At 47.8% G+C, this 25,560-nt stretch overlaps 1 protein-coding gene across 1 annotated transcript; it reads left to right on the top strand.

The window, feature by feature from the left end:
- The first annotated feature begins 17,517 nt into the window (after nt 1-17,517).
- Nucleotides 17,518-22,897, top strand: LOC119921445 (olfactory receptor 14K1-like). Its single transcript, XM_038741663.1, has 5 exons — nt 17,518-17,600; nt 17,796-17,999; nt 18,085-18,201; nt 22,296-22,401; nt 22,565-22,897. The coding sequence occupies exons 1-5, from the start codon at nt 17,518-17,520 to the stop codon at nt 22,895-22,897; spliced, it is 843 nt and encodes a 280-aa protein (XP_038597591.1).
- Nucleotides 22,898-25,560: the final 2,663 nt, after the last annotated feature.

Here is a 25,560-nt window from a genome sequence, read left to right as displayed (position 1 = left end):
CGTGGGCCGGGGGTCGACGGCAGGACAGGCGAGAACGAGGTACGGTGAGGAGATTAGCGGGAGAGGAGCGGAGGGTGTGGGCTGGGCTGTAGAAGGAGAGAAGGGAGGTGAGGTAGGAGGGGGCGAGGTGATGGAGAGCCTTGAAGCCGAGGGTGAGGAGTTTCTGCCTGATGCGTAGGTTGATTGGTAGCCACTGGAGATTTTTGAAGAGGGGAGTAACATGTCCAGAGCGTTTCTGGACAAAGACAATCAGAGCAGCGGCGTGAAGTATGGATTGAAGTGGGGAGAGACAAGAGGATGGAATATCAGAGAGGAGGCTGATACAGTAGTCCAGATGGGATAAGATGAGAGCTTGAACGAGCAGGGTAGCGGTTTGGATGGAGAGGAAAGGGCGGATCTTGGCAATGTTGCAGAACTGAGACCGGCAGGTTTTAGTGACGGCTTGGATGTGAGGGGTGAGCGAGAGAGCAGAGTCGAGGATGACACCAAGGTTGTGGGCCTGTGAGCTGGGAAGGATGGTAGTGCCGTCAACAGTGATGGGAAAGTCAGGGAGAGGGCAAGATTTGGGAGGGAAGACAAGGAGTTCATTCTTGGACATGTTGAGTTTTAGGTGGCAGGCAGACATCAAGATGGAGATGTCCTGAAGGCAGGAGGAGATGCGACCCTGGAGGCAGGGGAGAGAGCAGGGGCAGAGATGTAGATTTGGGTGTCATCAGCGTAGAAATGATAGTTGAAGCCGTGGGAGCGAATGAGGTCACCAAGAGAGTGAGTGTAGATCGGGAACAGAAGGGGACCAAGAACTGAACCTTGAGGAACTCCCACAGTAAGGGGATGGGAGGGGGAGGAGGAGCCTGCAAAGAGACTGAGAATGAACGACCGGAGATATAAGAGGAGAACCAGGATAGGACGGAGTCTGTTGGATAGCGTGTTGAGGAGAAGGGAGTGGTCCGCAGTGTCGAAGGCAGCTGAGTGGTCGAGGAGGATTAGGATAGAGTGTGAGCCGTTGGATTTGGCAAGCAGGAGGTCATTGGTGACTTTTGAGAGGGCAGGTTCCGTGGAATGTAGGGGACGGAAGCCAGACTGGAGGGGGTCGAGGAGAGAGTTGGTATTGAGGAATTCTAGGCAGCGCGTGTAGACGACTCATTCAAGGAGTTTGGAAAGGAATGGTAGGAGGGAGATGGGGCGGTAACTAGAAGGTGAGGTGGGGTCAAGAGAGGGGTTATTTTAGGATGGGAGAGGGGGAGACAGAACAAAACAAAACATATTAACAAAATAAAATAAATAGAATAGATATGTACAAGTAAAATAAATAAATAAATAGAGTAATAAATACATACAAACATATATACATATATACAGGTGCTGTGGGGAAGGGAAGGAGGTAAGGCGGGGAGGACGGAGAGGGGGAGAAGGGGAAGAGGAAGGAGCGGACTCAGTCTGGGAAGGGTTCTGGAGGAGGTGAGCTCTCAGTAGGGCCTTGACCTCTGTGTGACTTAGTTACCTCATCTGTAAAATGAGGATTAAGACTGCGAGCCCCACATTGAACAACCTGATTACCTTGTATTGACCTCAGTGCTTAGAACAGTGCTGGCACATAGTAAGTGCTTACCGAATACCACAGTTATTATTACACCATCTGCACACAATAAGAGTTCAGTGTATACCACTGGTTAATTTATTGATTGGAATTTTATCTTGTTTACTGATATTTTCTAGTTATTTTCTTTTAATGCTGCTCTTGTTACCAAGTTGTCTCCATCATTTTGTTTTTATTCTTTTTGGAAGTGATCCTATGAGCTGTGGATTCTCTTCCTCGCTGCTAAATCCTTTCCATTATTTTTTATTCAATCTAGAAACCTCTTTATGAGCTGTGGATTCCTTCCGTGCTGCTGCATTCTAATTTAGTCTGCAGGATTCTCTCCTCAAAGGAGACCCAGCTGATACATGGCTGGAGGAAATCAGACCACTGTGGTGGAATTCATTCTTCTTAGACTAACAAGTGATCCGGTGGCTCAGGTTATCCGCTTTCGGCTATTTCTAGTAACCTATACTGTCATCCTGTTGGGGAATTGTAGCATCATCTTGTTAATCAGGATTCATTCCCACCTTCACACCCTATGTGCTTTTTCCTTAATCACTTATCCTTCACAGACATGTGTATCTTCTCAACAGCCACTCCAAAATTACTTGAGAACGCTTTAAAGGGGAAGAAAAGTATTTCCTATGTGGAGCATACTGCGCAGTTCTTTATCACTAGTATTTGTGGACCTGCTGAGTGCCTCCTTTAGGCCGCGATGGCATATGATAGATTCGTGGCCATCTGCAAACCACTGGACTACCCGACAATTATGACTAAGAGATTCTGTCTTCTTATGGTAGTGGGCTAATAACTAGGAGGTTTGTTAACTGACTTCATATTTACAAGTAATTTATTCAGATTATCCTTCTGTGGGCCCAATGTTATCAATAATTTTTTCTGTTATTTCCCTCCACTTGTACTCTAAGTATGAGGTAGAACAAGTACTGAATCCCAATTTTACAGATGAAAAAGCTGAGGCACAGAGAAGTTAAGTGATTTGCCCAAGGTCACGCAGCAGGCAAGATTAAGATCCAGGAGAGAAACCAACTTGCAAAATAAAGACCTTTCTGCATTACTTAGAGAGACAATTATTTATGTGTTATCAGATACTATTTGTAGGACAGATGCTGTTGATGACAAAAGTACTTTCAACTGCTTTAAATGTGTGGTACAGATCAAAGGGGACTATTTCTTTATCTGGTATGGTTAAACTCTTTTTAGGGTTTCCAGCTTGGGTGGAGTCAGTAAATTAGTGTGTATTCCCATAAAACATAGATTTAAAAGTAGTGATGCATGAACAAAAATGGAAAAATAATTATTTAACCTTCACTTAAAAGAAAGAACTTGGGATTTTTCAGCTGATGTAATCATATAGAACAAAGATATAATTTTTGAGTCTAGAAAATTTTTCATTCTGCTAATTAACTTGCCATTGCATTATTTTTTTTCAAATATACTTAAGGACTTTAACTTGCACAGTAAATCAAAAATCTTTTCACTTGTCTCGTTTGAAGTGCTCTTTTTCCTCTATTTTGTGATCTTTCCTGTATCCTTGAAATGGATGAAAACAATTAAATAACTTTGGGTAAAGAAACACTGATTAGCTTTAATGCTCCTCTTCTCTGTGAGCTCACTGTGGCCAGGGAATTTGTCTGTTTATTGTTATACTCTTCCAAGCACTTAGTACTACAGTGTTCTGCATATAGTAAGTTCTCAATAAGTGCAACTGAATGAATGAATGAATGTTCAAGGCTCTGTACTGTCTGCGATCCAGGAGCCTAGGGAAAAGATGACATGGTGAGGTTTTACTCTGAAGGAACAAATCCTTTCTGGCAAAGGAGAAGTAGGTATTCTCTACGTCGTCAGGATGGTAACTTCACCAATAAGGCAGATGTTGGATTACAAAACCACGTGGTGACCAACTGAGATTTTTGAGTGAGGTAGGGGAAGGTGCCCCTCTCAGAGTCACACCTGGAGTGTTTCCAGTACTCTACTAGTCTCAACTGTGAGAGGGAGAGTTAAGCGGAGGCCTACCCATTCCATTCCTAGCTTGGGCAGTGGCTAGCAAGTGGAAGGCAATCTGCTACCAGTCAAAACTCCCCAGTGTTGGGCAGTGGCGGCATGGGAGAGAGTCGAGGGTGGAGGCTCAGGTTTACTGCACAGAAGGATTCAGAGGTAATCATCTCCATATTTTTACCAAGAAAACTCTACGGATACACTGACAGAATGATTGCTGATGGAGGTGGGGCATTCTGGGAGAGGTGTGTCCATGGTGTCGCAATGGGTCGGAGACGAATTGACAGCATAAGACAAGACAAGGGGAGGATGATGATGAGAAGATAGAGCCATCCCGCAGTAAAGGCGTGAGAAGTACTGAAATGCCCCATTTTCTGTGAAAGACCCATTCACCTGGAAAAATTGAAGTCAAAAGAGTAGAGCACAACACAGGGCAAAGCACTCCAATCCCATACTTGGTTATATTGGAAGGATATGTCGGCAATGGAGACATTGATTGATTGATAGGAGATGGAGGGGTGGGACCGAGCAGGAAAGTATCTCTGAATCATATAAGCCAGAGTGGCCTAGTTTTTCCCTTATTAAATATCTCCAACACAACCACATTTAGGAGTTTATTAAAATGTTTTATCATCAACAACAACACCAATTGCATTAACTGAGCACATCCTACGTGAAGTTTATCCATTATTCTCTCTAGGAGACTCCATCCGCAGTGTGCAGTATGCTGAATTAGGAGTTTGAGAACCTACAATAGAAAAGGAGAACCTAGTTCTTTGTGTTTGAGGAATTTAAAAATGATATTTAATCACATTTTAATAAAGGAAGTCATCTTTAAGTGTAATTTAATCTTATGGTTTCTCGGTGACTCCTCTAGGGGCATGGAGAATAACATCAGAATTATCTTCAGTCAATCAATCGATCAATCAGTGTAAGCATTGGGGTGGATACAAGGTGGGCAGGTTAGACACAGTCCCTGTCTCATATAGGGCTCACACTCTTAATCCCCATTTGACAGATGAGGTAACTGAGGCCCAGAAGTGAAGTGACTTGCCCAAGGGCACACAGCAGACATGTGGCAGAACCAGGATTAAAACGCATGACCTTCGAAGTCCCAGGTCCATGTTCTATCCACTAAGTCATTCTGCTTCTCTCTATGTATATCCCCTAGAGATGCAGGTTTTAAAAAAAATTCCCAGTAACCAGAACAGCCAGCTGGCATTTTAGGGGCAGGTGAGGGTGGCAACAAGGGACAAACAAGAGACATCCAGGGAAGGAGCTGTGGGTAGCAGCAGGCACTGTCCCCTACCCTGGTCAGAGCTCATGTTGCTGCCCTAGCAGCAAAATAAATAATAAAGCAAAAGCGAACGTGCAAGACAGCAACCACATAGCTTGTAAATTGCCGTTTGGCCACTGCTGGTCTATTACATCTCTTGTAGACCTCTTTCTGAGACCATTTCCCTCTAGTCTGTAAGCTCCTCGAAGGCAGGGATCATGGCTACCAACTCTTTCAAGTGCTTAGTCAGTGCTCTTCCTACAGTAAGTACTCAATAAGTACCAGAATAGCAATGAATGAATTAATTATAATAATAATAATGGCATTTATTAAGCGCTTACTATGTGCAAAGCACTGTTCTAAGCACTGGGGAGGTTACAAGGTGATCAGGTTGTCCCACGTGGGGCTCACTGTCTTAATCCCCATTTTACAGGTGAGGTAACTGAGGCAAAGGGAAGTTAAGTGACTTGCCCAAAGTCACCCAGATGACAAGTGGCAGAGCCGAGATTCGAACCCATGACCTCTGACTTCAAAACACATGCTCTTTCCACTGAACCATGCTGCTTCTTCCAAAGAATGAATGGATAAATGAATGAATAATATAATTGTGGTATTTGTTAAGCCCTTACCAGACACCGTTCTAAGTATTTGGGGTTGGCTACATGCAAATCGGGTTGGACACAGTCCCTGTCCCATATGGGGCTCATAATCCTAATCCCCATTTTACAGATGAGAACTGAGGCACAGAGAAGTTAAGTGACTTGCCTGCTATTATACAGCAGACTAGTGGCAGAGCTGGGATTAAAGCCCAGGTCCTTCTGACTCCCAGGTCTGTGGTCTATCCACTAGGCAAAACGACTTTCATTCATTCATGCATTCATTCATTCAATCGTATTTATTGAGCGTTTACTGTGTGCAGAGCACTGTAGTAAGTGCTTGGGAAGTACAAGTTGGCAGCATACAGAGACTGTCCCTACCCAACAGTGGGCTCACAGTCTAGAAGGGGGAGACAGAGAACAAAACATATTAACAAAATAAAATAAATAGAATAAATATGTACAAATAAAATAAATAAATAAATAGAGCAATAAATCCGCACAAACATATATACATATATACAGGTGCTGTGGGGAGGGGAAGGAGGCAAGGCTGGGGGGATCGGGAGGGGGACGAGGGGGAGAGGAAGGAGGGAGCTCAATCTGGGTAGGCCTCCTGGAGGAGGTGAGCTCTCAGTAGGGCTTTGAAGAGAGCCCTATTTATTTATTTTTATTGTATTTATTATTTAAATAATATTAATAATAATATATGAAGAATACATATATTATATAATAATATATAATAACTATTATTATTTTATTTATTAATTATCTATTAATTTTATTTGTACATATTTATTCTATTCATTTTACTTTGTTCATATGTTTTGTTTTGTTGTCTGTCTCCCCCTTCTAGACTGTGAGCCTGCTGATAAGTAGGGACCGTCTCTATATGTTGCCAACTTGTACTTCCCAAGCGCTTAGTACAGTGCTACTTCTCTTTGAGTGACTCTGGACCATGATTTCTTTAACATGTGCTCATGGAACACAAATTATTTTTATTGGACTAATTTGGAATAAAACATGGCTACCCGGATTCCCTGCTGAAACAATCCAGGAAATTGAAGCCATCATTAATAGCATAATTTTCTGTATTTCTACAAGAGCAGGGCACATAAAGGTACTTGGAAGGACCCTTAGCAAATACCACAATTATTGTTACTGGAAACGCACGGGAAAAGTAAAAGATCCATGCACTCATAAATGTTACAATGTAATGGGGATAATGAATACACATAAATCCCAAAAGAACAATATGGTGATCTTCATACACAGTGATAACATTACATCATTGAAATGTTAATAATAATAATAATAATTTTTGTTGTATTTGTTAAAAGCTTACTATTTACCAGGCACTGTATTAAGCACTGGAGTGGATGCAAGTGAATCAGGTTTGACACAATCCCTGTCCCACATGGGGCTCATATTCTCAATCACCATTTTACAGATTAAGTAACGGAGGCACAGAGAAGTGACTTGCCCAAGGTCACATAACAGACATGTGGCAGAACCAGAATGAAAAAACATGACCTTCTGACTCCCAGGCCCACTCTCCACTATGCCTTAGATGCAACCTAGAGAGCATCTTGTATCTAGGCAAATTCTATCATAACACCCTGGACTCTGGAGAACCTGAAGATTCTTTAGACTAAGGGAGGAACAAATCCCTGAAGCTAGGCATCATAATGGGCCTTGAACTGATAATTTATTTGTAACCCAGATTGGTAATTGCCTGTAAATCAGGGATCAAGTACCTGACCTTGTCTCAAGCAATATAAACAGAACACCGACGTAGATATGTACCTCTTTCTGCTGATCAGAACAAGTAATTCTGTTACATCAGGTAATGTTAATCAACTAGACTCAGCTGTATTTTGTTATATTTAAATAAAATATCCTACCATAGACCACAGATTTGAGGACTATGAAATTGAGCACTCTTGTTATCTTCTAGAAAGATAGAGATTTTGTACTAAGCCTGAGGATGTTCACAGATTTGACTGACCCACGGACAATTCATCCTTCTGCGTTGGGCTTTATCTGCCTATTTTAAGGCTGCTACTGTATGTTAATTGTTAACTGCTCTCTGTGAAGTCATCATCTGCTTTTTTCCTTATTGCCATTGAATGTTAATTGTCAGTGGCTCTTGATGATGTTATCATTTGTTTATTTTATTGCCATCGCATGTTAATTGTTAACTGCTCTATATGATGTCAACATCTGCTTATTTTATTGCCCTCTCATGCTAATTGTTAACTGTTCTCTGTGATGTCGGCCTAGCTGCTCCCGGTAGGATCCTCTCCTCAGGGCCCCGCCGCAGTCCGTCCCTGAGCAGCTTGCTATCGGGCGTTTATGCCCAGCGGCAGGGCTCCTGGCCCTCTGCTGTCCGGACATCTGCATCCCTGCCCGACCACACCGAGGTCCCTGGACTGTGCCCCCACTCCCCTCATCATTGCTACACTCACCCCTCGAAGCCACCTCCACTCTGTCCAGGTAGCCAACTGGGATCTTGGGACATTGTGACCCCCTGCTAGATCGTGAATCATTGTGTCCCCTTGCGTGTTCATGGTTCATTGTGTCCCCCTGCTTCCACCATCCCCGCCACCCCTTAAGCGACCGTCGTTGAGGAGCCCCCCACACCTCCTTCCCGGTCCGGACCTGATTTATTTCCCCCCTGCCCCAGCCTCCCCTCCCCCGGGAAAAAGGCCCTGGTTATCACCAAGTTACTTTAACAACATCCTCATTTGCACCTTGTCAGCCCACCCATACTATTTGGCTGTTCACTCCTCTCCCCGGGCATCCCCGCTCCCATAACCCCCTTACCAGTTCCGCCTTACTCCAGAGCTGCCGTCCATAGGATTCCGTCCTCCTCCACCTCCGTGACAATTTTGCCAAGAGCCCTTGGACTCTGCTTGCCATTAAACTCTTTGATCTGATTGACTGACCTATGGACAATTCATCCTTCTGCTTTGAGCATCATCTGCCCATCTTATGGTTGCTTCTGCATGTTAGTTGTTAACTGTTCTCTGTAATGTCATCGACTGCTTATTTTATTATTCCCATCGAATGTTAAATGCTAACGTCTCTCGATGATGTCATCACCTGCTTATTTTACTGCCATCGCAAGTTAATAGTTAACTGCTGTCTGTGATGTCATCATCTGCTTATTTTTTGCCATCACATGGTAATTATTAACTGTTCTCTGTGATATCATCATCTACTTATTTTATTATTGCCATATCATGTTAATTGTTAACTACTCTCTGTGATGTCATCACCTGCTTATTTTACTGCCATCGCATGTTAATTGTTAACTGCTAACTGTTAACCCTCCCCACCTCGCACCCTTCCCCTCCCTCCCCTCCCTCCACAGCTGCTGCCAAGCTTGGCCTTTGGAACGCCCGCTCCATTATAGGTAAGCTGCCTTTCATCCTGGACCTATTCCTTTCAACCTCTCTACTCCTCCTCGCCCTAACTGAAACATGGCTGTCTCTGGACTACACGGTCTGTTCTGCTGCTCTCTCCAGTGGAGGCCTCTTCTTCTCCCACTTCCCCAGACTCACCGGAAAAGGAGGAGGTGTCGGTTGCCTTCTCGCTCCCCAATGCCGCTTTTGCACTGTCCCTCCTCCCCCTTCCCTTTGCTTCCCTTCCTTTGAAGCCCACATTATTCGCCTCTACCACCCCTTCCAGATTCTTGTAGCCATCATCTACGCCACCCCCGACCCCCTCCAACTTCTTTAACGATTTTTACCCCTTTCTCACCTTCCTTCTCTCCTTTTCCATGTCCACCCTCATCCTCGGAGACTTCAACATCCACATGGATATCCCTGGTGACTCCTCTGCCGTCCACCTTTCATCTCTCCTTGATGCTACCAACCTCCTGCTCCACCCCACCTCGCCCACTCACCAACTCGGTCACACCCTCGACCTCATCACCTCCCACCGCTGCACTGTCTCTACCTTCACCAACTCTGAAATCCCTCTCTCTGATCATAATCTTCTCAACTGCGTCCTCACTCACACTACCCCCTTCAAATCTATATTACTACCCCATAGAGACCTCCGCTCTCTCGACCCCATCCATCTTTCGCAGCGCATCACACTCCACCTCGCCTGCCTAACCTTTCTACCAAATCTTGATGACCAGATTACTCCTCTTAACTCCACCCTCTCTACTCAACTCACTCACTCCCCTTTCCCTTTGCCGCTTTCGTACCATTTATTCATTCAATCGTATTAATTTAGCACATACTGTGTGCAGAGCATTGTACTAAGCGCTTGGGAAATACAAGTCGGCAACATATAGAGATGGTCCCTACCCGACACTGGTTCCTTCCCCTCTGCCTTCAAACATGCCCACGTCTCCCCCATCCTAAAAAAAAACCCTCTCTTGACCCCGCCTCCCCGTCTAGTTTTCGCCCTATCTCCCTCCTACCCTTCCTTTCAAAACTCCTAGAAAGAGTCGTCTCTGCCTCCAATTCCTCAACGCCAGCTCTCTCCTTGACCCCCTTCAATCTGGCTTCCGTCCCCTACAGACGAACAAACCTGCCCTCTCAAAGGTCACCAATGATCTCCTTCTTAGCAAATCCAATGGCTCCTACTCTATCCTAATCCTTCTCGACCTCTCAGCTGCCTTCGACACTGTGGATCACTCCTTTCTCCTCAACAATCTATCAAACCTTGACTCACAGACTTTGTCCTCTCCTGGTTCTCCTCTTATCTCTCTGGCCATTCATTCTCAGTCTCTTTTGCGGGATCCTCCTCCCCCTCCCATCCCCTTACAGTAGGGGTCCCTCCAGGGTCAGTTCTTGGTCCCCTTTTGTTCTCTATCTACACTCACTCCCTTGGTGAACTCATTCGCTCCCCTGGCTTCAACTATCATCTCTACGCTGATGACACCCAAATCTACACCTCTGCCCCTGCTCTCTCTCCCTCCTTTCAGACTCGTGTCTCTTTCTGCCTTCAAGACATCTCCATCTGGATGTCTGCCCGCCATCTAAAACTCAATACGTCCAAGACTGAACTCTTTATCTTCCCTCCCAAACCCTGCCCTCTCCCTGACTTTCCCATCACTGTTGACGGCACTGCCATCCTTCCCGTCTCACAAGCCCGCAACCTTGGTATCATCCTCGAATCCTCTCTGTCGTTCACCCCACACATCCAATCCGTCACCAAAATTTTCCGGTCTCACCTCCACAGCATCGCCTAGATCTGCCCTTTCGTCTCCATCCAAACCGCTCTCTTGCTGGTTCAATCTCCCATACTATCGCGACTGGATTACTGAATCAGCCTCTCTCTGATCTCCCATCCTCCTTTCTCTCCCCACTTCAGTCTATACTTCATTCTGCTGCCCAAATTATAATTGTACAGAAACGCTCTGGGCATGTTACTCCCCTTGTCAAAAATCTCCAGTGGCTGCCTGTCAATCTACGAATCAAGCAAAAACTCCTCACTCTCGGTTTCAAGGCTCTCCATCACTTTGCCCCCTCCTACCTCACGTCCCTTCTCTCATTCTACAGCCTAGCTTGCACACTCCACTCCTCTGCCGCTAACCTCCTCACTGTGCCTCGTTCTCACCTGTTCCGCCATCAACCCTCAGGCAACGTCCTTCCCCTGGCCTGGAATGCCCTCCCTCTTCATATCCTCCAAGCTAGCTCTCTTCCTCCCTTCAAAGCCCTACGGAGAGCTCACCTCCTCCAAGAGGCCTTCCCAGACTGAGTCCCCTTTTTCCTCTCCTCCTATCTATACCCCCAGCCCTACCTCCTTCCCCTTCACACAGCATTAGTAAATATATTTGTACAGATTTATTACTCTACTTATTTTACTTGTACACGTTTACTATTCTGTTTATTTTGTTAATGATGTGCATACAGCTTTAATTCTATTTGTTCTGACAATTTTGACACCTGTCTACATGTTTCATTTTGTCATCAGTCTCCGTCTTCTAGACCGCGAGCCTGTTGTTGGGTAGAAACCATCTCTTTATGTTGCCGATCTGTACTTCCCAAGCGCTTAGTACAGTGCTCTGTACACAATAAACGCTCAATAAATACGAATGAATGAATGAATGAATGAATGAATTTCTCCAGCTGTTGTGGGGAAATACACCAGAATATTGGGTAGCAGGTAGCATTTATATGTGAACTTGTTATGGTTATGGTGTTGGAGCCAATTCACACTTTCTTCAGAAATCTGATGCTCAGTTCATTCTGGGAATACTCAAACTGACAGTCTCATTCAGGATGACATTTGAATTTCTATGTTGGATAATGGATTGCATTTCTTTAGCCTGTAAACTCTCTTTTATGGTCTTTGTTAAGCACTTACTGTGTGTTTTAACACTTTCATAAGCTCTGGTGTAGATACAATTTAATTATGTAGGACACAGTCCCTGTCCACATGGGACTTACATTCTAAGTGGGACTTGACAATAATTATAATAATGATGATGGTATTTGTTAAGCATTTACCTTGTGTCAAGCACTGTTCTAAGCACCGATAATGCACCCTTCCCCCTCCCTCCCCACCCTCGACAGCTGATGCCAACTCTGGCCTCTGGAACCCCCGCTCCGTTTTAAGTAAGATCCCTTTCATCCTGGACCTTTTCCTTTCCAGTTCTCTACTCCTCCTCGCCCTAACTGAAACATGGCTGTCGCCGGACGACACGGTCTCTTCTGCTGCTCTCTGCAGTGCAGGCCTCTTCTTCTCCCACTCCCCCAGACTCAACGGAAAAGGAGGAGGTGTCGGTTTCCTTCTCGCCCCCCAATGTCGCTTTCGCACTATCCCTCCTCCCCCTTCCCTTTCCTTCCCTTCCTTTGAAGCCCACATTATTCACCTCTACCACCCCCTCCAGATTCTTATAGCCGTCATCTACCGCCCCCCGGGCCCCACTTCCAACTTCTTTAATGACTTTGACCCCTTCCTCACCTTCCTTCTCTCCTTCTCCATGCCCACTCTGATCCTCGGAGACTTCAATATCCACATGGATATCCCTAACGACTCCTCTGCCGCCCGTCTTCTATCTCTCCTTGACGCTGCCAACCTCTTCCTCCACCCCACCTCACCCACTCACCAACTTGGTCATACCCTCGACATCATCATCTCCTACCGCTGCACTGTCTCCACCCTCACCAACTCTGTAATCCCTCTCTCTGATCATAATCTTCTCACCTGCCTCCTCACTCACACTCCTTTCCCCTGTAAATTCGTATTACTCCCTCACAGAGATCTATGCTCTCTGGACCCCACCCATCTTTCGGAGCGCCTCACACCCCACCTCGCCGCCCTCTCCTCTCTACCCAGTCATGATGATCAGATTACTGCTCTCAACTCTACCCTTTCTACTCAGCTAGACTCGCTCGCTCCCCTTTCCCTTCGCCGCTCTCGCACCACTAACCCACAGCCCTGGATCACTGCCACTGTCCGCCTCCATCGCTCTTATGCTCGAGCTGCCGAACGCTGCTGGCGAAAGTCTAAACACCATGCCAACCTCGTTCACTTCAAGTTTATCCTTTCCTGCCTTAACTCAGCCCTCTCGTCTGCCAGACAAAACTATTTCTCCTCCCTTATTGACACCCATGCCCATCACCCCCGCCAGCTCTTCCGTACATTCAACTCCCTTCTCAGGCCCCCGGTTCCTCCCCCTCCTCCTTCCCTCACCCCCAACGATCTGGCCTCCTACTTCATTAACAAAATTAAATCCATCAGGTCCGACCTCCCCAAAGTCTCGTCCCCCCTTTCTCCAACCCCCCGGCTCTCAACACTCTCTGCTACTCTCCCATCCTTCCCAGCGGTATCCTCAGAGGAACTCTCCTCCCTCCTCTCAAGTGCTACTCCGGCCACCTGTGCTTCTGACCCCATTCCCTCTCATCTTATGAAATCTCTCGCTCCATCCCTTCTCCCCTCCTTAACTTCCATCTTCAACCACTCACTCTCCACTGGTTCCTTCCCCTCTGCCTTCAAACATGCCCATGTCTCTCCCATCCTAAAAAAAACCCTCTCTTGACCCCACCTCACCTTCTAGTTATCGTCCCATATCCCTCCTACCATTCCTTTCCAAGCTCCTTGAACGAGTAGTCTACACGCGCTGCCTAGAATTCCTCAACACCAACTCTCTCCTCGACCCCCTCCAGTCTGGCTTCCGTCCCCTTCATTCCACGGAAACTGCCCTCTCAAAAGTCACCAATGACCTCCTGCTTGCCAAATCCAACGGCTCATACTCTGTCCTAATCCTTCTCGACCTCTCAGCTGCCTTTGACACTGTGGACCACCCCCTTCTCCTCAACACGCTATCTGACCTTGGCTTCACAGACTCTGTCCTCTCCTGGTTCTCCTCTTATCTCTTCGGTCGTTCTTTCTCAGTCTCTTTTGCAGGCTCCTCCTCCCCCTCCCATCCTCTTACTGTGGGGGTTCCCCAAGGTTCAGTGCTTGGTCCCCTTCTGTTCTCAATCTGCACTCACTCCCTTGGTGACCTCATTCGCTCCCACGGCTTCAACTATCATCTCTACGCTGATGACACCCAGATCTACATCTCTGCCCCTGCTCTCTCCTCCTCCCTCCAGGCTCGCATCTCCTCCTGCCTCCAGGACATCTCCATCTGGATGTCCGCCCACCACCTAAAGCTCAACATGTCGAAGACTGACCTCCTTGTCTTCCCTCCCAAACCTTGTCCTCTCCCTGACTTTCCCATCTCTGTTGACGGCACTACCATCCTTCCCGTCTCACAAGCCCGCAACCTTGGTGTCATCCTCGACTCCGCTCTCTCATTCACCCCTCACATCCAAGCCGTCACCAAAACCTACCGGTCTCAGCTCCGCCACATTGCCAAGATCCTCCCTTTCCTCTCCATCCAAACCGCTACCCTGCTCATTCAAGCTCTCATCCTATCCCGTCTGGACTACTGCACCAGCCTTCTCTCTGATCTCCCATCCTCGTGTCTCTCTCCACTTCAATCTATACTTCATGCTGCTGCCCGGATTATCTTTGTCCAGAAACGCTCTGGGCATATTACTCCCCTCCTCAAAAATCTCCAGTGGCTACCAATCAATCTGCGCATCAGGCAGAAACTCCTCACCCTGGGCTTCAAGGCTCTCCATCACCACGCCCCCTCCTACCTCACCTCCCTTCTCTCCTTCTACTGCCCAGCCCGCACCCTCTGCTCCTCCACCGCTAATCTCCTCACTGTACCTCGTTCTCGCCTGTCCCGCCATCGACCCCCGGCCCACGTCATCCCCCTGGCCTGGAATGCCCTCCCTCTGCCCATCCGCCAAGCTAGCTCTCCTCCTTCCTTCAAGGCCCTGCTGAGAGCTCACCTCCTTTAGGAGGCCTTCCCAGACTGAGCCCCTTCCTTCCTCTCCCCCTCGTCCCCCTCTCCATCCCCCCATCTTACCTCCTTCCCTTCCCCACAGCACCTGTATATATGTATATATGGTTGTACATATTTATTACTCTATTTATTTATTTATTTATGTATTTTACTTGTACATTTCTATCCTATTTATTTTATTTTGTTGGTATGTTTGGTTCTGTTCTCTGTCTCCCCCTTTTAGACTGTGAGCCCACTGTTGGGTAGGGACTGTCTCTATGTGTTACCAATCTGTACTTCCCAAGCGCTTAGTACAGTGCTCTGCACACAGTAAGCGCTCAATAAATATGATTGATTGATTGATTGATTGGGGCTCATTATACAGATGATGTCACTGAGGCACAGAGAAGTTAAGTGACTTGCCCAAGCTCACACAGCACACAAGTGGCAGAGTAGGATTAGAATCCATGTCCTCTGATTCCCAGGCCCATACTCTCTCCATTAAGCCATGCTCCTTCTATGTGGGCAGAGAACATGTCTACGGACGCCGTTGTATTGTACTCTTCCACGTGCCTTAGTATAGAGCTCTGCACGTGGTAAACACTCAGTAAATACCATCGATTTATTGATTAATTATAGCCCTGGTCCCCTTCTCCCTCCGGCCCTAGTTCACCTCTATCTCCCTGCCTCGGTCCAAGTCTCCCGCCCGGACCTGGTCCTTCTCTGCCTACCAGCATGGTGCCTCAGTGCTTCCCAGCCCTCGTTGCCTTGTACCTCCAGACCCTGGTCACCCTCTGCTTCCAGGTCCTAGTCCCCTTGTGCCTGCCAGCCCTCGTCACCTTTTACCTCGTGGCCCTGATCCTTCTCTCCGTCCCAGCCCTGGGTCCCCTATACATCCCGGCCCTGCCCTCCCTGTCTCCAGACTGTACCCTGTCTCAGGTACCCCTCTACATCTTGGCCCTGGTCCACCTCTGCCTCCCCGCACTGGTCCCCCTCTGCCTCCCGGCCCTGGTCGCCCCCTGGCTCTCGGCCCTATTCTCCCTCTACCTCCAGGCCCTGGTCACTCTCTCATTTCCGGCCCTGTATCCCCTCTACCTCCCGGCCCTGGTTCCCCTGTCTCGCGGCCCTGGTACCCCTCTAACTCCCGGCCCTGGTCCCCCTCTGCCTCCCTTGCCAGTCCCCCTCTGCCTCCCGGCCCTGGCCAGCCACTGCCTCTCTGACCTGGTTGCCTTCGGTCTTTAGGCCCAGGTACCCCTCTGCCTCCTGCCACTTGCCCTCTCCTTTCTCCCGGCCTTGGTCCCCCTCTGCCTCTCTGACCTCGTCCCCCCCGGCATCTCGCCTCTGGTCCCTCTCTACCTCCCTACCCTGGTACCCTCCGCCTCTCGGCCCTGGCCCCTCTTTGCCTCCCAACCCTGGTCCCCCATCTCCTGGCCCAGGTACCCCTCTGCTTCCTGGCCTTGGTACCCTTCTACCTCCAGGCCTTAGTCCCCCTCAGCTTCCTGGCCCTAGTCGCTTTGAGCCTCCCGGCTCTGGCCTCCCTCTACCTCCAGGCCACTGGGTGTTTCTCCCTGCTGGCCACGGGTCCCCTCTACCTCCTGGCCCTGGTCCCCCTGTACTTCCCAAGCGCTTAGTACAGTGCTCTGCACACAGCAAGTGATCAATAAATACGATTGATTGAATGAATGAATGAATGAATGAATGCCCTACGCACTAGGGTAAATGCAAGCTATTCAGTTTGAACACAGTTCAGTGTCCGACATAGGGCTCACAATCTTAATCCCCATTTGACAGATGAGGTAACTGAGGCATGGAGAAGTTAAGTGGTTTGCCCAAAATTTCACAGCAGACAAATTACAGAGCTGGAATTGGAACTCTTGTCCTCTGACATATTTACTGACTGCTTACTGAATGTGCCAAGAACTGTACTAAAAAAATACCCTCCTGCTAGATTAAGATAGATAGAGGTAGACAGGGAACATAGTTATCACCTTTCCTGTAATGTCCTCTCCTAAGCGCTTAGTACACTGCTCTGCATACAGTAAGCACTTAATAAAAACCATAATAATAATTACAGTATTTCGTGAGTGCTTACTTTGTGCAAAGCACTATTCTAAGCGCTGGGGGTAGATACAAGGTAATCAGCGTGTCCCACATGGGGTTCACAGTCTTACTCCCCATTTTACAGATGAGGTAACTGAGGTACAGAGAATTTAAGTGGCTTGCCCATGGTCACACTGCAGATACGTGGCAGAACCGGAATTAGAACCCACGTCCTCTGATTCCCAACCCGGGCTCTTTACACTAATCCATACTGCTAACCTCTAGATGAAACCGGTCGAGACCAAGCTGCCAGGATCCCAAGAGGTGGTCAAAGGACAATGAAGCAGAGACTAGACTAGCTTAGAAACTAGGTGCTGGCAGGGATTGAGTCTACCAACTCTGGTCTACTGTACTCTCCCAAGAGCTTAGTACGGTGCTCTGCACAGAGGAAGCGCTCAACATTGATTGATTATTTACCCCACCCTCAGCCCCAGAATACTTTTTGTAAGCTCACTGTGGGCAGGGAATGAATTTATGGACCTTGTCCTGTTGTACTCTCCCAAACGCTTAGTACAGTGCTCTGCACACAGTAAGTGCTTAATAAATACCAGTGATTGGTTGTCTACTAGGCTGCCTTTTAGGCTATAAATAACAGAATCAATTTTCTGTGCCTCCATGGGAAATTCACTGATTCTCCGTGAAAATGATCAACACCACCACGGTGATGGAATTCCTCCTGCTAGGATTCTCGGAAATCCGGGGGCAGCAGCTGGTGCAGGCCCCGCTGTTCCTCCTGGTCTACCTGGTGCCCCTGACAGGGAATCACCACATCGTCGCCGTCACCACCCTCGACCAGCGCCTCCACACACCCATGTATTTCTTCCGTAGGAACCTGTCCGCCCTGGACCTCTACTACATTTCCATCACCGTCCCCAAATCCATCCTCAACTCCTTGATCAACAACAGATCCATCTGCTTCAGAAGCTGCATGGCCCAGGTCTCTTTGGTGGTTCTGTTTGGTGATTCAGAGCTGTCCGTACTCACGGCGATATTCTATGAGGGCTACACCACCATCTGCCACCCCACCATCTGCCACCCCCAGCGCTACGACGTAGTCATGAACAGAGAGGCCTGTGGAAAAATGGCCGCCGTCTCCTGGCTCAGCGGGGAGCTTCTCGGGGTGATGTACTCAACCGGGACGTTCACATTACACTTCTCTGAGTCCAACGTGATCCAGCAGTTCTTCTGCAACATCCCCTCCTTACTGAAGATCTCCGGAAAGACACGTTGTCGTTGATGTCAACATGACCATGGGTATCGCCTTTGGTTTCTTCTCCTTCGTCTCCATCGTCATATCCTACATCCACATCTTCTCGGCCGTGCTGAGGTTCCCGTCCACCGAGAGTCAGGCCAAAGCCTTCTCCACTTGCCTGCCCCACCTCGCCGTCGTCACCGTTTTTCTCTCGACTGGAACCTTCGCATATCTCAAACTCGTGTCAGACTCCCTTGCGACGCTGGACATGCTGGTGTCTGCCTATTGTTCCGTGGTGCCCTCCACCCTGTATCTCTCCTCTATAGCCTGAGGAACAGGGACATGAAGGCCGCCTTGAGGAAAGTTTGTGGCTGAAACCCATTATTCTTGTCTGCTCTCCCCTCTGCTTCGACTCTGAAATTGGTTGTGTACCCCTTAAGCACTTTATGTCGAGATTAATGTCCGTCTCCCTCTCTAGACGGTAAGCTCGTTGTGGACAGGGAACATGTCTACCAGCTCTGCTATATTGTAGTCTCCCAAATGCTTAGTACATTGCCTTGCACATAGTAACCTCTTAATAAATATGATTGATTGATTGCTACTACTCCCAAAATGGCCACCCCTTGATGCATTCTAAAATAGGTCCTGTGCCAGATTTCCCTAAAATGGCTTCTGTTCACGCTTGCCGCCAGAGTCTGCAAAGTCTGCAATAAAGTTCTGGGAGGTCATACAGTACCCACAACGATCTTGCAGTCTAGAGGCTGAATTTATAGTCTGGAGGTATAGATACATGTCTAGATCTTAATAGATATATGAAGATTACTAATAGTAATAATAACAGTATCAATCAATCAATCAATAGTATTTATTGTGCACATACTTTTCTCAGAGCACTGCACTGAACACGTGAGAATTAGGGTTGGTAGACCCAATTCCTGATCAAAAGGTCCTTACGACCTAGTAATCTCTGTCTCACCCTTCTTGTGGGCAGGGAATATATCCATCAATTTGTTGTACTAAACTCTCCCAAGTGTTACAGACAGTGATCTGCACATGGTAAGTGCTTAATAAATACCATTAATTTACTGATAGGGGAAGAAAGACATTAAATTTAATTACAGATAGGGGCAGGAGTAAAGAATAAGAATATGGATATAATAACATTAATAAATATTAATAAATATAATAAACGTGGGTTCTAATTTCACTCCACCTCTTGTTCTCTGTGTGACCTTGGGCAAGACACTTCACGTCAGTTACCTTATCTGTAAAATGGGGATTTAAACTGTGAGCTCCACATGGCTCTACCTTGTATCTACCCCAGTTTTTAGAACGGTGCTTGGTACATAGCGAGCACTTAAGAAATACCATTATTAATAAACTTAAACACGTTTTTTCGCATATAAGCCATCCATCTCATATAAATGCTCTGGGGCTGTGGTGAGTATCAGAGTGCTTACGGGGTACGGACCTCAGTTTATAGGCGATCTAGAAGAGAGTGGGAATAGAGTGATGGTGTGAGAGGTTAGTCAGGGAAGGCTTCTGAGAGGAGATATGATTTTGATAAGGCTTTGAAGCAGGGGAGATTGATCATCTGTTGGCTATGAAGGAGGAGGGAATTCCAGGCCAGAGGGAGGTTGTGGAAAGGAGTCAATGGAGAGATGGATGATATCAAGGTTCAGCGAATAGGTTGGCATTAGAGGATCAAGGTGTCTGGGCGGGGTTGTAGCACGAGATTAGTTATCAGGTAGAAGGGAAAGAGCTGATGTGAGTTGGTGTTTGATACAGAGAGAGTTGTGTAACCACTGGAGGCTTTTGAGGAGAGGGGATATGGACATATATAACAAAGTAAGCCGTGAATCCGTGTAGCCTTGGTCTTTGCTGATAATGAAGAATGAAATGGGCATCATCATCATCGTCATCATCAATCGTATTTATTGAGAGCTTACTGTGTGCAAAGCACTGTACTAAGCGCTTGGGAAGTACAAGGTGGCAACCTATAGAGACAATCCCTACCCAACAGTGGGCTCACAGTCCAAAAGGGGGAGACAGAGAACAAAACCAAACATGCTAACAAAATAAAATAAATAGAAGAGATATGTACAAGTAAAATAAATAAATAAATAAATAGAGTAACAAATATGTACAAACATATATACATATATACAGGTGCTGTGGGGAAGGGAAGGAGGTAAGATCTGGGGGATGGAGAGGGGCCCGAGGGGGAGAGGAAGGAAGGGGCTCAGTCTGGGAAGGCCTCCTGGAGGAGGTGAGCTCTCAGTAGGGCCTTGAAGGGAAGAAGAGAGCTAGCTTAGCGGATGGGCAGAGGGAGGGCATTCCAGGCCCGGGGGATGACGTGGGCCGGGGGTCGATGGCGGGACAGGCGAGAATGAGGTATGGTGTGGAGATTAGCGACAGAGGAGCGGAGGGTGCGGGGTGGGCTGTAGAAGGAGAGAAGGGAGGTGAGGTAGGAGGGAGCGAGGTGATGGAGAGCCTTGAAGCCCAGGGTGAGGAGTTTCTGCCTGATGCCCAGATTGATTGGTAGCCACTGGAGATTTTTGAGGAGGGGAGTAACATGCCCAGAGCGTTTCTGGACAAAGACAATCCGGGCAGCAGCATGAAGTATGGATTGAAGTAGGGAGAGACACAAGGATGGGAGATCAGAGAGAAGGCTGATGCAGTAGTCCAGACGGGATAGGATGAGAGCTTGAATGAGAAGGGTAGCAGTGTGGATGGAGAGGAAAGGGCGGATCCTGGCAATGTTGCGGAGCTGAGACCAGCAGGTTTTGGTGACGGCTTGGATGTGAGGGGTGAACGAGAGAGCAGAGTCGAGGATGACACCAAGGTTGCGGGTTTGTGAGACGGAAGGATGGTAGTGCCGTCAACAGAGATGGGAAAGTCAGGGAGAGGGCAGGGTTTGGGAGGGAAGACAAGGAGTTCAGTGTTGGGCATCATGACTGGGGAAAGGATTTGTCCTGAACCAAGACAGAAATGACAAGACGAGGTTACTTCCACGATGTTGCCCCATTGTGCAATCAATCAGTGGTATTTTATGAGTGTTGACAATATGCAGAGCACTGTACCAAGTGCTCTGAAGAGAACGTTACAACAGAATTGATAATAATCATTGTGGTAGTTGTTATGCGCTTTCTATGTACCAGGCACTGTAGTAAGCAAAGTAGATACAAGCAAATCAGGTTGGACTTTGTCCCTGTCCGACATGGGGCTCACAGTCTTAATCACCATTTTACAGATGAGGTGACTGAGTCACAGAGAAGTGAAGTGACTTCTCCAAGGCCACACAGCAGAATTAGCAGAAATGTTCCCCTCCCATAATTAGCTTTAGGTCTCGAACCTTCTCTCTGAGTGTTTTCATCTTTATTATAATGATTGCATTTATTAAGCACTTAGTATGTGCAAAGCACTGTTCTAATCACTGTGGAGGTTACAAGGTGATCAGGTTCTCCCACAGGGGGTTCACAGTCTTAATCCCCATTTCACAGATGAGGTAACTGAGGCACAGAGATTTTCAATGACTTACCCAAAGTCACACAGCTGAAAAAAATAGAGTCAGGATTTGAACCCATGACCTCTGACTCCAAAGTGCGTGCTCTTTCCACTAAGCCACGTTACTTTCTTATCTTTATTCATCCCCCAGCCCCACAGCACTTATATTCATATCTGTAAATCATTCATCATTATAAATGCCTGTCCCCAACTCCAGAATGTTAGCTCACTGTCGGCAGGGGATATGTCTATCAATTTTGATACACTGTTTATAGCATACTTTCCCCAGGGCTTAGCATAGCGTTCTGCAGGCAGCAAGCGCTCGATAAATACGATTGATTGATTGATCGATTGATTGATTGTCTGAAATCAGGTCCTACCACAAGATGCCAAAAGTCATCCCGTCGGACATGGCCAACATTTCCACGAATTCCTCCTCCTGGGATTCTCGGAGGTCCGGGAGCTGCAGCTGGTCCATGCTGCGCTGTTCCTCCTGGGTCTACCTGGCAGCCCTGACGAGTACATCGTCGCCGTCACCGCCCTCGACTGGCACCTCCACATCCTCATGTACTTCTTCCTCGGGAACCTGTCCTTCAGTGATTTGTGTCTCAGCTCCGTCACCATTCCCAAATCCATCCACAACTCCCTGACCAACCGTAGGGAAATATCCCTCTTGGGCTATGCTGCCCCGCTCTTCTTAATGGTTTTCTTTGCTGTTTCAGAGCTGTCCCTCCTCACGACGAGGTGGCGGCATATGACCACTATGCCGCCACCTGCCACCCCGTACACTACGAACTCATCATGGACCGAGATGCCAGTGGGAAGAAGGTGCCGCCTTCTAGCTCAGCGAGGGGCTTTTCAGGACGATGTACTCAGCCAGAACATTTACATTAAGCTTCTGTGAGACCAACGTGATCCAGCAGTTCTTCTTTGACATCCCCTCCTTACTGTAAATCTCCTGTTCGGAAATGCACGTTGTCGTTGATGTCAGCGTGGCTATGGATATCGACTTCAGTTTCATCTGCTTCGTCTCCATCTCCGTCTCTTACATCTCATCTTCTCAACCGTGCTGAGGTTCACGTCCACTGAAACTAGGGCCAAAGCCTTCTCCACCTGTGTGCTCCACCTCGCCATCATCACGCTTTTTCTTTCGACCGGAGCCTTGGCTTACCTCAAGCCTGTATCAGACTCCCCCTCGGCGCTGGACCTGGTGGTTTCCGTGTTCTACTCTGTGGTACCCCCAGACCTGAACCCCCTCATCTGCAGCCTGAGGAACAGAGACCTGAAGGCCACTCTGAGGAGGTTGTTGGGTGTGACAGCATGATCCTGAGGAAAGGGATAAATGAAGGCGTCCATGGGGAGGAGACTGCGGGTGAGAGGATTGCTCTGAGAAGCAGGGACATTCAGGATGCCTTGGGGAAGGGGCTGGCTGTGAGGGAATAGTCCTGAGGAACAGGGACACATGAAGGCCGCCATGGGGAGGGGGCTGAGCATGAGAGGACAATCCTGAGGAAGAGGGTCATGCAGGCTGCCCTGAAGGATGTGCTGGGTGTGAGGGGATGGCTCTGAAGAAAACTCAGAGCCAAGACCCATTTACCAAGAGTCAAATAGACATTTCCACATCACTGTGCCTCCTCCTACCTCACCACTCTGTTGTCCTACTATAAACAAGCCCTCCCACTTTGCTCCTCTATTGACAGACTACTTATTGTACCTCCATCTCGTCTACCTCTATGTCGACCCCTCTCCTACGTCCTGCGTCTGGTCTGGAGCGCCATCTCTCTTCATGTCCAACAGACAATGACTCTCCCCACTTTCAAAGCCATACTGTACGTATGTCTACTCCAAAAGGACTTCCCCAACTAAGCCCTCTTCTCCCACTCCCTTCTGCGTCAACTTGGATTTGCACTTGGATTTGCACCCCTTATTCACTCCATCTTCTGCCCCACAGCACGTATGTCCATATCTGATATTTAGTCATTTATTTATATTAATGACTGTCTCACTTTCTAGACTGTTTTCTAGATGTTGACGATGTACACGACACCGAAGAGAGCCCCGCTGAGCCACGAGGCGGCGGCCATCTTCCCACAGGCCCGTCGGTCCATGATGACCTCGTAGCACAGGGGGCGGTAGATGGTGGTGTAGCGGTCGTAGGACAGCACCGTGAGCAGGGCGCTTTCCAGTGAAGAAAAACAATAGAGTTGGGCAGCACAACCCCGGAGTGAAATGGATCTACGGTCAGTCAGAGAGTTGTGGATGAATTGGGGAACTCTGACGGAGATAAGGCTGAGGTTGATGAGGGACAGGTTCCTGAGGAAGAGGTACATGGGGCTGTGGAGGTGCCAGTCGAGGACGGTGACTCTGACGATGAGGAGATTCCCTGTCAGGGCTGCCAGGTAGACCAGGAGGAACAACGCTGCCTGGACGAGCTGCAGCTCCTGGACCTCCGAGAATCCCAGCAGGAGGAATTCCATCACCATGGAGATGTTGGCAACGTCCGGCGAGAGGCCTTTAGGCATCTTGTGATAGGACCTGATTTCAGACAATCAACCTATCAGTCAATAAATAAATTATATTTATTGAGTACTTACTTGGAAGAGTACAATCTAAACAATGTAACAGAGTTGATAGATGCATTCCCTTCCCACAATGAGCTTACGGTCTAGAGGGGGACTAAATCAATTAATCAAACAATCACATATTTATGGAGCACTTTCTGCGTGCAGAACAGTGTACTGAGCGTTTGGGAGAGTATAATACCACATAGCTGATAGACACAAACAAATCAATCAATCAATCAATCAGTGGTATTGATTGAGCATTTACTACTAAGCACTTGAAAGATCACAATACAGTCAGTGGTATTTATTGAATACTCACCATTCATTCATTCAATAGTATTTATTGAGTGCTTACTTTGTGCAGAGCACTGTACTAAGCACTGGGAAAGTACAGTATAGCAGAGTTTCCTGCCCATAAGGAGCTTACAGTCTAGAGGGGGAGACAGTATTTACCAGTCTACTCACTTTGGGTCACCTTCCCATCACAAGGGACCGAATACAGACTAGGAAACTGGAACTCAGTTCAGAACGCCCATTTCCGAAGCTGCCCCATCTGATTCTCCCCACACCCCAACTCTAAAGAACAGACAGACCCTCTTTCTCCTCGGTTTTCAGGAAACTGCTGTCCCCTGCTCCTTTACTATTCGGGTGCCCGGAAGCATCAGTCAACCAGTGGTATTTATCGAGGATTTACCATAGGCAGAGAGAAAGCACTATACTAAGCGCTTGGTGGAGGACAATATGATAGAATTGAAAGAATTCCCAGCCCTTAACCGCTTCTGGGAACGAAAAGTCAGTTTATTTGGCCGGAGGCGAGAGGCTGCTGAGCCCAGGATTCGTCTTTGCACCCCTGGTGTGGGTGGTGAGGGGACATCTGCTCCGGGCACTGAGTCTTATCCCTCCCCAATGTCACGGGCAGGGGTCCCACCCACAGCCCTGGAGGTCAGGGTCTAAGATGCTGTATGACATCACGGCTTCCCCGTGGGGAGGAACATGAGAGAACGCCTCCCCGAGAGATTGGGGTAATTAGCTACCACCCCATCTAACAGCCACTGATGCCCCACAATGAGGAGGGATTGGGAGGCTGAAGAGAACTGTTCTTCTCCTCTGTCGGTTTTTGATTCACAGACATGTCTCTGATCTTCTCCTCTCTTGGACTTTGATTCCCAGACCATTTCCTGATTTTCTGTTCTCTCAGATCCTGATTCCCGGATCTTTACCTGATCTTTTCCTCTCTCAGACCCTGATTCACTGACCCATCCCGAATCCTTTTCTGTCTCGGACCCTGATTCACCGATCAGTTCTTGATCTTCTCCTCCTTTGACCTTGGTTAACAGACATGTGCCTGATCTTCTCCTCTCTTGGGCCCTGTCTCTTCTGGAAAGTCACATCTTCTCCTAGAGGTTTTCCTTGACTACGCCTT

Source organism: Tachyglossus aculeatus, assembly GCF_015852505.1.
Source record: "Tachyglossus aculeatus isolate mTacAcu1 chromosome 12 unlocalized genomic scaffold, mTacAcu1.pri SUPER_6_unloc_2, whole genome shotgun sequence".
NCBI lineage: Eukaryota > Metazoa > Chordata > Mammalia > Monotremata > Tachyglossidae > Tachyglossus > Tachyglossus aculeatus.
This window is presented reverse-complemented; position numbering and strand designations above follow the sequence as displayed.

Coding starts and splice junctions, on each gene's coding strand:
- LOC119921445 (XM_038741663.1), top strand. CDS start 17,518: ATGATCAACACCACCACGGTGATGGAATTCCTCCTGCTAGGATTCTCG. Junction 17,601..17,795: donor CAGCTGGTGCAGGCCCCGCT/GTTCCTCCTGGT, acceptor CATCTGCTTCAG/AAGCTGCATGGCCCAGGTCT. Junction 18,202..22,295: donor ATCTTCTCGGCCGTGCTGAG/GTTCCCGTCCAC, acceptor TTGCTGTTTCAG/AGCTGTCCCTCCTCACGACG.